The sequence below is a fragment of the Nerophis ophidion genome, linkage group LG14 (assembly GCF_033978795.1).
Source record: "Nerophis ophidion isolate RoL-2023_Sa linkage group LG14, RoL_Noph_v1.0, whole genome shotgun sequence".
NCBI classification, from domain to species: Eukaryota; Metazoa; Chordata; class Actinopteri; order Syngnathiformes; family Syngnathidae; genus Nerophis; species Nerophis ophidion.
The window spans coordinates 28,850,867-28,863,781 of NC_084624.1; the positions used below are offsets into that span (position 1 = coordinate 28,850,867).

At 41.2% G+C, this 12,915-nt stretch overlaps 1 protein-coding gene across 4 annotated transcripts in view; it reads right to left on the reverse strand.

The window, feature by feature from the left end:
* The window catches only part of LOC133568414 (laminin subunit alpha-3-like), a 183,812-nt gene that overhangs the window by 79,200 nt on the left and 91,697 nt on the right, over window positions 1-12,915 (reverse strand). For all 4 annotated transcript variants that reach the window (XM_061920318.1, XM_061920317.1, XM_061920319.1 and 1 more), the window contains 10 exons: window positions 12,059-12,197; window positions 7,621-7,769; window positions 7,431-7,534; window positions 7,202-7,358; window positions 6,687-6,850; window positions 4,302-4,410; window positions 4,139-4,236; window positions 2,168-2,354; window positions 1,967-2,093; window positions 568-716 (listed from right to left, as the gene is read on the reverse strand). In XM_061920318.1, coding sequence (XP_061776302.1) covers window positions 568-716; window positions 1,967-2,093; window positions 2,168-2,354; window positions 4,139-4,236; window positions 4,302-4,410; window positions 6,687-6,850; window positions 7,202-7,358; window positions 7,431-7,534; window positions 7,621-7,769; window positions 12,059-12,197 — 1,383 coding nt within the window. The remainder of the gene's footprint in view (window positions 1-567; window positions 717-1,966; window positions 2,094-2,167; window positions 2,355-4,138; window positions 4,237-4,301; window positions 4,411-6,686; window positions 6,851-7,201; window positions 7,359-7,430; window positions 7,535-7,620; window positions 7,770-12,058; window positions 12,198-12,915) is intronic.

Consider the following 12,915-nt stretch of genomic DNA (forward strand, 5'->3'; position numbering starts at 1 on the left):
ATCACAGAATGTAAATTAAGTGTTGTTGGTGCTTTTTGAATGGTTATTTATCGGATTTTATGGGTGGAATAGAAGAGCTCCCATTGGCTCTGCTGTAAGCAGACCTTTATTTACTTTTGTTTTATATTTAGAATGCATTTTTTAAAAAATCCATCCGTCATCATGTCTTTCATGATGAATGTGAAAAATAGGCAAATTCCAAAAAAAGTGCAGTTCCCCGTGAAGTGTATCGAAATTATTATAGTGCTTTTTTTTTTTTAATAGTAATTTCCTTTGTTAGTTTGTCGTTTAAACAGCTTAACAGGTGCAGCCTATTGGTCTAAGGGGCAGATATCTTCAACCTTATCAACTCTGCCTAACAACAAAAGGCCATGTAACCGTGCGCAAAACTTGTACACAAGTAGGAGAAAAAAAAGGTCAGAAAAAAAACAACAAAAAAACTATACATCCGTTTAAACATTTGCTTTTTAATTTCAAACTTAAAATTTTAAAATGAAGGGTGGCTCACAACTATTTTCATATGAATGGACTTCTGTTCTTATCCATCCATCTAAATAAACCACTGACCAGAATGAGGGTCTTGCGAGGAGGAATGACCACAGAGATTGTCGGCAGCTGCCACGACTGCTGGATAAAGTCGAAGACTGTGCGCCCGTCAGCGGCAAGCACCTCTCTGCAGCCTAACAATGAGGGGCAGAACGACGCATTTATGGAACCTGCAAAAAAGCCAAACATCTGTTATGATCTAAAGGAGGGTTATTCAACGTTTTCCAGGTAAAGGACCCCCAGATGCTGAAGAAAAGGAGCAGGGATCCCATAATTATACATCTTGAGTGAAATTATGATTGTTTTGTTTAGATTAAAATAGTCCTAAAGGTATATTGTTATTTTGCAATGCTAGTACTCCGGCTTCCTTCCACCTCAAAAAACATGCAACTGGGGATAGGTTGATTAACACTAACATCAACACTAAAATTGGCCCAAGTGTGTGAATGTGAGTGTGAATGTTGTCTGTCTTTCTGTGTTGGCCCTGTGATGAGGTGGCGACTTGTCCAGGGTGTACACAACCTTCCGCACGAATGCAGCTGAGATAGGCTCCAGCACCCCCCGTGACCCCAAAAGGGACAAGCGTTAGAAAATGGATGGGTTGGATGGATGCTAACGATATTCATATAATAACAGTATTGTGCTAATTGGTAGCTGGCAACTAGTGCGCTCATCACCAACTGAAAAGTATCACGCTAAGCAATAGCTGGAACCTAGGGCGGCAATTGTGAGCTGACAAGTTGCACACCAATCGTTAGCTGATAACTAGTGTGCTAATCGCAAGCTGACAACTAGTGCACCAATTGCTAGCTGACAACTAGTGCGCCAATGGCTAGCTGACAACAAGCCTGGCAACAGCAGGGGATGAATGTCCCATAATAAGAACATAGACAAAAAGAAGAAGCTTATCGACTATTTTCAGGATTTATGCAGATCCCAAATACAGATCAGCAGGTACCAGAAGGTAAGAAAGGTTGCTTTTGCATAACATTGGGAACAAAACGCCAGATAATATGTCTTATATTATACACACACCATAATAATACTCGTATGTTTAAGCGCAGTACAATCCATCAAGCGGTCCGGCTTCATAGCTTACCAAAGTCGTACTAAGACATGTTGATAGATTTTTGAGCGCCGTGTGTAATGTTCTATACTTTCAATGGAACATATACAATTTTGGTGTTGTTTACTTGAGTGATATTGCAGTCTACACGTATCTCTTATGTCTGACTGTCATCTATTGGTCACACTTATTTCACCATGTACCACGTAAAATAGCTTTGAGGTCGGTAAGCACAACCAAAATTATTCCGTACATTAGGCGCACCGTGTTATAAGGTGCACTGTCGATTTTTGAGAAAATGAAAGGATTTTAAGTGTGCATTACAGTCCGAAAAATATGGTATTCTCCACTTACCCTTCCAGCTATACCCAGCATCCACTCGGACCTCCACAGGGTAAGAGACATGCTCTGGCTGGTGGTAGTGCACAAGAAGCACATATCTTCCAGGGAGTGGCACCTTAGGAGTGAAACTTATCTCTGTCTGCAGGGACATAAAAGAGCGGTCACTACGACACAACTTTCCTAAAACGAAGGTGATGATTAATCGATCAATACCTGAGGGTATTTGAGCAGGATCTTGTCACTGTGAAGGTGAACATCAGAGAACGAGCCTGACTGTCGTCTCTGCCGCCAGTCCGTGTCCTCACCCTGTTGGCGAGCCGTGTTTAGCTTCCCGTCGCGTGCCGCGTGCAACACCCAGCCTGGCCAAGGACTGTCAAAGTGCCTCAGAACACAATGCTGACTGGAAACATGAAACAGGCACATATCTAAACAAATATATTAATCTTAAATAAAATAAAATACAACCACAATAATACAAGTATGGTGGCAAACATTGGAGTCACAAGCATCTTCGTCATTACTTGGCATAGCCAATGTCACGGGGAGTGAACCTGTGAGATCCGATCAAAACATCTGGTTAGCATTAGCTTTTAGCTAGAAATGGACATAACTTTGTTTTCTGAGCTCAGGGGATGTTGTTGTGGTTTCTGAAGATCTTTGAGGCACTTGTGATCAAGGGCTTTATGAATAAATGGTGATTGATTGATAATTCAATAATAATATATAATATAATAATAATAATAATAATAATAATAATAATAATAATAAAATAAACCTTTAAAAATATGACAAAACATCTTGCCAACCTGGCAAGCAATTTCAGCATATCACTGTTTGTCTGCACCAAACTGAAGAAGAATGAGTCTAACGTCAGCCCAGGATGTTAAAATAATACATAAATGGCATATGTTTAGCCATTAAAAAATGGAAAGGCTACTAAAGGGGGGGTTTGACGTACAGGCAGGTGAATGGAGATGCCACAGAATTCCACTCACCAGGGTAAATGCTGTAAAATATAGTGAAATGAAGTGAATTATATTTATATAGTGCTTTTCTCTAGTGACTCAAAGCGCTTTACATAGTTACATTTAAACCAGTGTGGATGGCACTGGGAGCAGGTGGGTAAAGTATCTTGCCCAAAGACACAACGGCAGTGATTAGGATGGCGGAAGCAGGTATCGAACCCGAAACCCTCAAGTTGCTGGCACTGCCACTGTACCAACCGAGCTGACGTTGAACTACTTACAAAAATCTATTGTAGTTGTTTGAACTACATGCTACTTTAATTTTGTGTACAATATTTATAGTCTAATAGTTAGTTTTACATTTTAAAAGGCATGTTACCTGTTAAAATTATGCCGTTTTTGGGGGTAAGCACCAAATTGATTTCAATTCATTTCAATGGGAGAATTTTTTTTGAAATACAAGTGTTTTGAGTCCAGACTTTTGTCACAGAACAAATGAAGCTAGTAGGTTGAGGTACTATTGTCTTTTAAAAAATATTACCACCAACAAAAGCAGAACTCTTTACACAGAGTAATTCAAAATGACAATGCTTCTCTAAAAGGCCTACAAATTATTTTCAAGTCATTTAAAGTAAGTGGGCTTCACGGTGGCAGAGGGGTTAGTGCGTCTGCCTTACAATACGAAGGTCCTGAGTAGTCAGGGTCCAATCCCATGCTCGGGATCTTTCTGTATGGAGTTTGCATGTCCTCCCCGTGACTGCGTGGGTTCCCTCCGGGTACTCCGGCTTCCTCCCACTTCCAAAGACATGCACCTGGGGATAGGTTGATTGGCAACACTAAATTGGCCCTAGTGTGTGAATGTGAGTGTGAATGTTGTCTGTCTATCTGTGTTGGCCCTGCGATGAGGTGGCGACTTGTCCAGGGTGTACCCCGCCTTCCGCCGGATTGTAGCTGAGATAGGCACCAGCGCCCCCCGCGACCCCAAAGGGAATAAGCGGTAGAAAATGGATGGATTGCATTCAAAGTAAAAATGTATTGCAAACCTAATGTGAACTTTTCACTGTACTGGTATTGTAAATGACAACACTGCGCACTGACAATGTAATGATGTAAAGAACAGTTTGAACGTTTAAGTTTAGTCTCTGGTAAACCTGGATAATACCACACCTGGAAAACAGATGCATCTGCTTTATTGAAGTCATTGTTTGACAGTGATTACCTGTCTTCGGTGAAGCGACCGTGAGAGGAGATGCACAGCACCTTGGCCTCCAAGTACTCCATGGAGAACTCCTTTGCAGGCAAGGCGTACACTTTGTGCTGTGGAAAACAACAACAGCATGGACTTAGCAATGACGCCTAAACGGAGACAAAATGTGTCTCACCAGCAGGAAAGAGGCGGATGACGTCTGCAGGAGAAGTTCTGTTCTGTGGGTAAGGTGAAACACGGCCACCTGATTCATGCTGTCCACCGCCACACTCCGACACAAAAAGCTGGAGGAGAAAGACAATGCTGTGTTTGCATGACTCACATTGCCAATTAATTGTGCACTGAGGAAAAGAAAAACATTTATAAGTAAATGTAATATGTGGCGTAAGCAAAATCGGAAGAAGAAGTGGCAATTTAAAAATCGAAAACCTTGAAATACAAAACCCAAAACCAATGAAGTTGGCACGTTGTGTAAATGGTAAATAAAAACCGAATACAATGATTTGCGAATCTTTTTCAAACTATATTCAGTTGAATAGACTGCAAAGATAAGATATTTAATGTTCGAACTGAGAAACTAAATTTTTTTTTGCAAATAATTATCACCTTAGAATTTAATGACAGCAACACATTGCAAAAAAGTTGGCAGAAGGGTATTTTTACCACTGTGTTACATGGCCTTTCCTTTTAACAACACTCAGTAAACGTTTGGGAACTGAGGAGACCATTTTTCTAAGCTTTTCAGGTGAAACTCTTTACCATTCTTGCTTGATGTACAGCTTAAGTTGTTCAACAGTCCGGGGTCTCTGTTGTCGTATTTTAGGCTTCAAATTGCGCCACACATTTTCAATGGGGGACAGGTTTGGACTACAGGCAGGCCAGTCTAATACCCGGACTCTATTACTACAAAGCCATGCTGTTGCAACACGTGCAGAATGTGGCTTGGCATTGTCTAGCTGATATAGTTGTTGTTTGGATGGCAACTTATGTTGCTCCAAACTCTGCATTTACTTTTCAGCATTAATGGTGCCTTCACAGATTTGTAGTTTACCCATGCTTTGGGTAGTAATGCACTCCCATATCATCACAGATACTGGCTTTTGAACTTTGTGCCTATAACAGTCTGGATGGTTCTTTTCCTCTTAAGTCCGTAAGACACAACGTCCATCCATTCATCAATCCATCCATTTTCTACCGCTTGTCCCTTTTGGAGTTGCGGGGTGTGCTGGAGCCTATCTCAGCTGCATTGGGGCGGTAAGCGGGGTAAACCCTGGACAAGTCGCCACATCATCGCAGGGCCAACACAGATAGACAAACAACATTCACATTCTCACACTAGGGCCAATTTAGTTTTGCCAATCAACCTATCTCCAGGTGCATAGTTTTTTTTTTTGGAGGTGGGAGGAAGCCGGAGTACCCCGAGGGAACCCTCGCAGTCACCGGGAGAACATGCAAACTCCACACAGAAGATCCCGAGCCCGGGATTGAACTCAGGACCTTTGTATTGTGAGGCACATGCACTCACCCCTGTTCCACCGTGCTGCCCCGACACAACGTCCACAGTTTCCAAAAACAATTTGAAATGTGGACCCGTCAGACTACAGAACACTTTTCCCCAATTTGCATCAGTCCATCTGATGAGCTCGGGCCCAGCGAAGCCAGCGGCGTTTGTGGGTGTTTTGATAAATGGCTTTCGCTTTGCATAGAAGAGTTTTAACATGCACTTACAGCGATAAACTGTAGTTACTGACAGTTGTTTTCTGAAGTGATCCTGAACCCATGCGGTGATATCCTTTACACACTGATGTCGCTTTTTGATGCAGCACCGCCTAAGAGATCAAATGTCACGGGCATTGCTGCTTACGTGCAGTGATTTCTCCAGATTCTCTGAAACTTTTGATGATATTGTGGACCGTAGATGGTTAAATACCTAAATTCCTTGCAATAGCTCGTTGAGAAATGTTGTTCTTAAACTGCTCAACAATTTGCTCACGCATTTGTTCACTAAGCGGTGACCCTCGCCCCATCCTTAATTGTGAATGACTGAGCATTAAATGTAAGCTGCTTTTATACCCAATCATGGCACCCACCTGTTCCCAATTAGCCTGTTCAACTGTGGGATGTTCCAAATAATTGTTTGATGAGCATTCCTCAACTTTCTCAGTCTTTCTTCCCACTTGTGCCAGTTTTTTTAAACATGTAGCAGGAATCAAATTCCAAATGAGCTAATATTTGCAAAAAATAACAAAGTTTACCAGTTCGAAAGTTAAGTATCTTGTCTTTGCAGTCCATTCAATAGAATGTAGGTTGAAAATAATTTGCAAATCAATGTATTCTGTTTTTTTTACGATTTACTGTACACTATGTGCCAACTTCACTGGTTTTGGATTTTGTATTTAAGCTAAGATTCAAGAAAGCTTTGTAAAATTAATGTTAAAAAAAGATTTTGATCATACAAATCTTAAAAATAAATCAACTTAATTTGCAATACAAAAACAGTTCATAAAATTAGGTTTAATGAACAATACAAATGCATGAGTTTTTACAAAGCAGAACATACCTGTAGGCACAGCTGTAGACGTTGGCTCTGGCTCGCATCTGTCCACCGTGCTGGGGATTTACCAGGATGTTGACGTTCTGGAGAGTGTCCACCTCGCTAGCATACTCCATGACAAGAGCATGAGGTCCAGGGTGGGGCACACGCAGACTGAGCTGCTGCTGGGACTGAAATAAAGAACCAATTTGCTATTATGTTTGTGTGTCTAACTGGACACTGAAGTGTCTCCAATGTGGTATAAACCGTAAGACATGTGCTCCTTCAATAAAGTTTAAGTGGTAATTAAGGCAAAGAAATGGTGGCATATTTGTTGCAAAGTTCCATGAATCCAAATGTTAAAATGACATAAGTGGATTGGATTGTCTGCGATGAGATGGCGACTTGTCCAGGGTGTATCCCGCCTTCCGCCCGATTGTAGCTGAGATAGGCGCCAGCGCCCCCCGCGACCCCAAAAGGGAATAAGCGGTAGAAAATGGATGGATGGATGGATTGTGCATAGAGTATAACAGTTACTTCACCTGTCTCCCATGCAGAGAGGTCATCTCAGGATGGTCTGGAGTGGGACGCCGCACTAAAGTCTGCCTCCTCTTACGGCCTCTCTGGCTCAAGAGACTTCCATATGAGCCCGAAGCAGAGCTGAACGCATCCATGGCTACATGCTTGTACAACAGACAGCTAAAAGACACGACAAGCAGCTTAACAACAACAACAAAGAAACCCTTCCAATATATAATAAGTTCAAATCACTTCTTGTTCCTCGGTGCGGTGGATATGTAAGTGCAAGGTTCTGTGATGTTTACTTGAAGCAGAGACGCTTCATAGTAGTCCTGGGGCAGCAGCACTAAATAGTCCTGAGGAAGGAGAAACTTTTAGTGACTGTGACAACTACACAACGCAGACATTAGTTTTGGAATCTACAAATATTTTTGCAACTCACCAACAAAACCCCCCGCGCTTTTATGTGGATGATCCAAACACCAGGCGTCAAGACAAATGGCTCAGTGAAGCCGTCACCATTAGGCACAGTCAAGAAGGATGGCTGAAGACTCTCAGGGAAAACTACATCTTTACTCTGCTCGGATGGTGCTAAGGCAGAAATGATGCATTCAATGACCCACTCTGGTGAATTTTGGACTTTTCAGACAATGAATAGAGTGGTTAGTTCACAGTCATCCTTCATCAAATTGCACTTCAAATATTGAAGGGTTCTTCCCAAATCACATTTTTTTTTTTAAATTTCTACAATTTTGGCCAAAATTAAACATTTTCAAGCATAATAATGGATAAATTAACTGAAAATATCAATACTACAGTAGCGTTCCTATATTGTATTAAAGAAGTGGAAAGATGACTAAAAGGTGTTATTTCAGGTTTAAAGGGCTCGCATAAGGTTAAAAACGTACAGTTGGACCTTCTCATTCAATGCGTTTTCTTTATGACAGTAGATTTTCACTGAACGCATCAAAACTATGAATATAATATGAACATGTGGAGTTATGTCACCTGAAATGGTTTTCACTTCATAGGTGTGCTTGAAGCTGATCGAGAGAACGCCAAGAGTGTGCAAAGCAGTAATCAGAGCAAAAGGTGGCTATTTTGGAGAAAGTAGAATATAAAACATGTTTTCAGTTATTTCACCTTTTTTTGTTAAGTACATAACTCCACAAGTGTTCATTCATAGTTTTGATGCCTTCAGTGACAATCTACAATGTAAATAGTCATGAAAATAAAGAAAACCCATTGAATGAGAAGGTGTGTCCAAACTTTTGGCCTGTGCTGTATTTAGAAGGTTGTAAATGTCTTTTTATGTTCTCGCTTGTCAAGCTTGTCACTGACAGTTTGGTTATGTTTTAGTGTTTCCTCTGTTTGTGTTTCATATCCTGTCAGCGCTTTTATTTATGTTCCTTTTCATGCACGTCACCCTGAGCGCTTGATTCCCTCACCTGTACCTGATTGGCGGCCTGGCACACCTGGTGGCATTGCCAATCAGTAGCTATTTGCAGTTTGCTGTCTCCTAGCTCCTTGTTTCTTGGTTTCCTGTTAGTTGTATCCTGTTAGCTGTTTCTAGTTTGCCTGTTTCCTGGTTCATGTTTTCCTGCATTTTCTTTTGGACATTAAATCCTGTTTCCTTGCATTCAGTCTGCCGTCTCCGCATCTTGGGGTTCGTCACCAACAACTCCTGACATTGCTATAGTAATGTTTGATTTATAGTTAATGATTCCTACTTCACAGAAATGTGTTAATCCCGCCTATGTCCGGAACCAATTAACAACGATAAATGAGGGACGATTGTACTTTACAGATATTTTTGGATCAAACATTCCTCAAACGGTGGTACGTGTACCACTAGTTGTACGCAGGCGTCATCCAGTGATACGCCACAACCCCCACACAATTTTGGTGTTTTAGCAAGTTGGACATTTATTCCGTATTTTGTTTATAGTCATATCAAATAAAGATGCATAAAATAGACAAATGCAACTTGAATTACAACATTATATTTTGTAACATACCAGTGTCATTTCTCTTAATATCTCATTGAGAAAATGATTCAACCCCTTGAAGATCATAACTCTTAAGAACAGAATTTGAATAAGGTCTTTTCAATCAGGTGTTGAAAACACCTGTAGATGTGATTAGAACCATAACGAGCAACAATTAAACTGATTGAAAAAGACTATGACGCTCAGCTTCTTGTAGATGGTCAATGGTGTATTTGCAACATGGTGAAGTCCAGGGAGTGGTCTAAGAAGTCAAGAGAGCAGGTAATTTGTCTTCATAAGAAAGGATATGGATATAAGAAAATAGCACAGACATTACACATTCCAAGAAACACAGTTGGGAGCATAATTCGCAAGTTTAAAGCTAAAGGCACAGTGGAAACACTACCTGGGCGTGGTAGAAAGAGGATGCTGTGTGCAACTGCTGTCCGGTATTTGAAGCGTACAGTGGTGAAAAACCCCCAGGTAACAGCTGAGGAACTACAACAGGACATTGCAGAGGGGTGAACGCAGGTTTCGTCCCAGACAATAAGGCGCGCACTACGAGATGAAGGCCTCCATGCCAGAACTCCCAGGCGCACCCCACTTCTGACTACCAGGCACAAGAAAAATAGACTCCAGTATGCCAAAAATCATCTGGACGAACCCCAAAGGTTTTAGGAAACTGTTCAATGGAGTGATGAGACAAAATTGGAACTCTTTGGGCCTATGAATCAACGTTATGTCTGGAGGAGAAAAAATGAAGCTTACAAAGAGAAGAACACCTTGCCTACTGTTAGGCATGGTGGGGGGTCAATCATGCTCTGGGGCTGTTTCTCTGCCTCAGGTACCGGGAATCTCCAGCGCGTTCAAGACATTATGAATCCTATTTCCTACCAGGATATATTAGCTGCAAATGTCATGAAGTCAGTGACGAAGCTGAGGCTTGGGAGACGTTGGACCTTCCAACAGGACAACGATCCCAAGCATACCTCCAAATCAACATCAGAGTGGTTGCAGAAGAAGGGCTGGAAGACTCTGGAGTGGCCTTCACAGTCGCCAGACCTAAATCCTATAGAAAACCTGTGGTGGGACTTGAAGAAGGCAGTTGCAGCACGCAAGCCCATGAATATGAATGAACTGGAGGCCTTTGCCCAAGAGGAATGGGCTAAAATACCTGTAGATCGTTGCAAGAAGCTTGTGTCTGGTTATGTATCACGTTTGAAGGATGTAATTACTGCCAAAGGTTGTTCTACTAAGTACAAAAGATGCATGTAACTAGGGGGTTGAATAATTTTGTCAATGAGATATTAAGAAAAATGTCCTTTTTTGGTATTTTGTAAAATACAGTGTTACAATTTAGTTGCATTTGTCTATTTGACACATCTTTATTTGATATGACTATAAACAAAATACGGAATAAATGTCCAACTTGCTAAAACACCAAAATTGTGTGGGGGTTGAATAATTTTGATCACAACTGTACATTCCTCCATAAAATTGACAAATGTCTCTGATCAATTTCTATATTACTTAAAGGCCTACTGAAACCCACTACTACCGATCACGCAGTGTGATATTTTATATATCAATGATGAAATATTAACATTCCAACACATGCCAATACGGCCTTTTTAGTTTACTAAATTGCAGAGTTTCTTGTTATAACGTCGCGGAATGATGACACGTGTGCGTGACGTCACGGACTGTCAGGAATTATTAGCGCAGCACCACACATGGCTAAAAGTCGTCTCTTTTCATCGCGCAATCAAACAGTATTCAATACATCTGTGTTGCTGAATCTTTTGCAACTTGTTCAATTAATAATGGAGACTATAAAGAACAATGATGTTGGTGGAAAGCAGTGTATTGCAGCTGTCTTTAGCGCCGAGACACAGCCGGTGTTTCTTTGTTCTTAACACAGAGCGGTCAAGCAAACATGTTTCTCTACGTCAACCAGCATGTTTTTGGATGGGAAAATTGTGATGTGTATCTTACCGGAGACATCATTGGATTATTCATCCTCCTGCAGTAGCTGTTTATAAGGCAGCTGTGAGCTTGGCTCCTCGGCTTCTCTCTGAGACACTGTGTGTTCACCGCAGCCATCCGACCTCGAGGTATGTCTTTACAATCTCACAAAAACGCTATTAAAACAATAAGCAGATAAGGGATCTTCCAGAATGATTCTAGTAAATGTGTCTAATTACATCTGAAACGCTCACACTGGAGCCGTCGCTTTTTATTTTATTTTATTTTTTTCTAGTCCTTCGCTATCAATATCATCATCCACAAATCTTTCATCCTCGCTCAAATTAATGGGGAAATTGTTGTTTTCTCGGTCCGAATAGTTCTTGCTGCTGGAGGCTCCCATTATAAACAATGTGAGGACGTGAGGAGCCCTCACCCTTGTGACGTCACCGTCTGCGACTTCCGGTAAAGGCGAGGTTTTTTTATCAGCACCAAAAGTTGCAAACTTTATCGTCGATGTTCTCTACTAAATCCTTTTAGCAAAAATAGGGCAATATCGCGAAATGATCAAGTATGACACATGGAATAGACCTGCTATCCCCGTTTAAATAAGAAAATCTCATTTCAGTAGGCCTTTAAAATAAAACTGGTTTTGTTTAATAAAATGCTTTCCAAACATTTAATAAAGTCAAATAAGGTAAACAGAGAAGTATCCAACACTTCTCTTTTCTAAAGTAAATCTGTACAGCAACCATCAACTATATAATTTGCCCGAGTGGTTGGACAGGACAGATAGAAAATAAATAGATAAATAAATCAATGTTTGATTGTTTTTTTGACACCTCTACTTCCAATACAATCTCGCGGGACCTCTGAAACTTATTTAAAATAGTTGAAAATCGTATGATGTGGGACCTTCAGACTCACCTGCATTGCCTCTGTTATTAGTCGCCTTAATGCTACCAGTCACACTGGTGCTACTCGGGTTAGTGAAACGCAGCACCACACGAAATAAGTTCTGCCTGGCATCTTTTGGGTCAACATGCACTGTTACTCTGACGTCACTCTGCAAGGGGGACGAGAGCGACAAACAACAGACTTACAAAGGTAGAGCAATTGGAGTTGCATGAGGGGCCGGGCGAGCGCGAGAAGGGTTAATCCTCACAGGCAGTAAGGCAGGAGAGGAGAACGCAGCCAAGTGAAGCCCACCACTTACGGTCAAAGGTGGCTTCATTCGCCACTGTGACCTTTGCTCTCACTCTTCCTCCTCCGACCTCATGTCGTAGGGTGGCGTAGCGCAATAGAATATGGAAAGTTCCAGGTAAGCCGAGGGAGAGAGTGAGGATCACCTCTGGCTGAAAAGAAACAGCGTTAGGGCCCCTTTAGCCACAGACACCCTGATGAAGGAGATAGGAGCAATTCCTGGTGGTTTATTATTTTTGGACTGCAAAGAAAAGATGGAAAGGTGTGGGGAAAAGCGGCAGATAGAAAGCATCATTTGGATATATTTAAAATGTGCGGGTGGGAATCACAGACAATACACATTTCCTCAAATTGGGGCTTTGGGCATTCACTGCATGTACTCAATTGCAGAGACCACACCGTTTTCAGTAGAGTTAAGGCAAAATAGTTTTTGGTAAAATCTCTGATAATATTGTATATTTTTCCAGTGTCTGATTAAAAAAAAAAAGCAAGAAAGTTACTTAAAAAGTTTGTGATTATTCTTTTTTTGTTTAATTTTTTTGGGAAACAAAGACATTTTCTTTGTGTTGTGTTTCGAACAC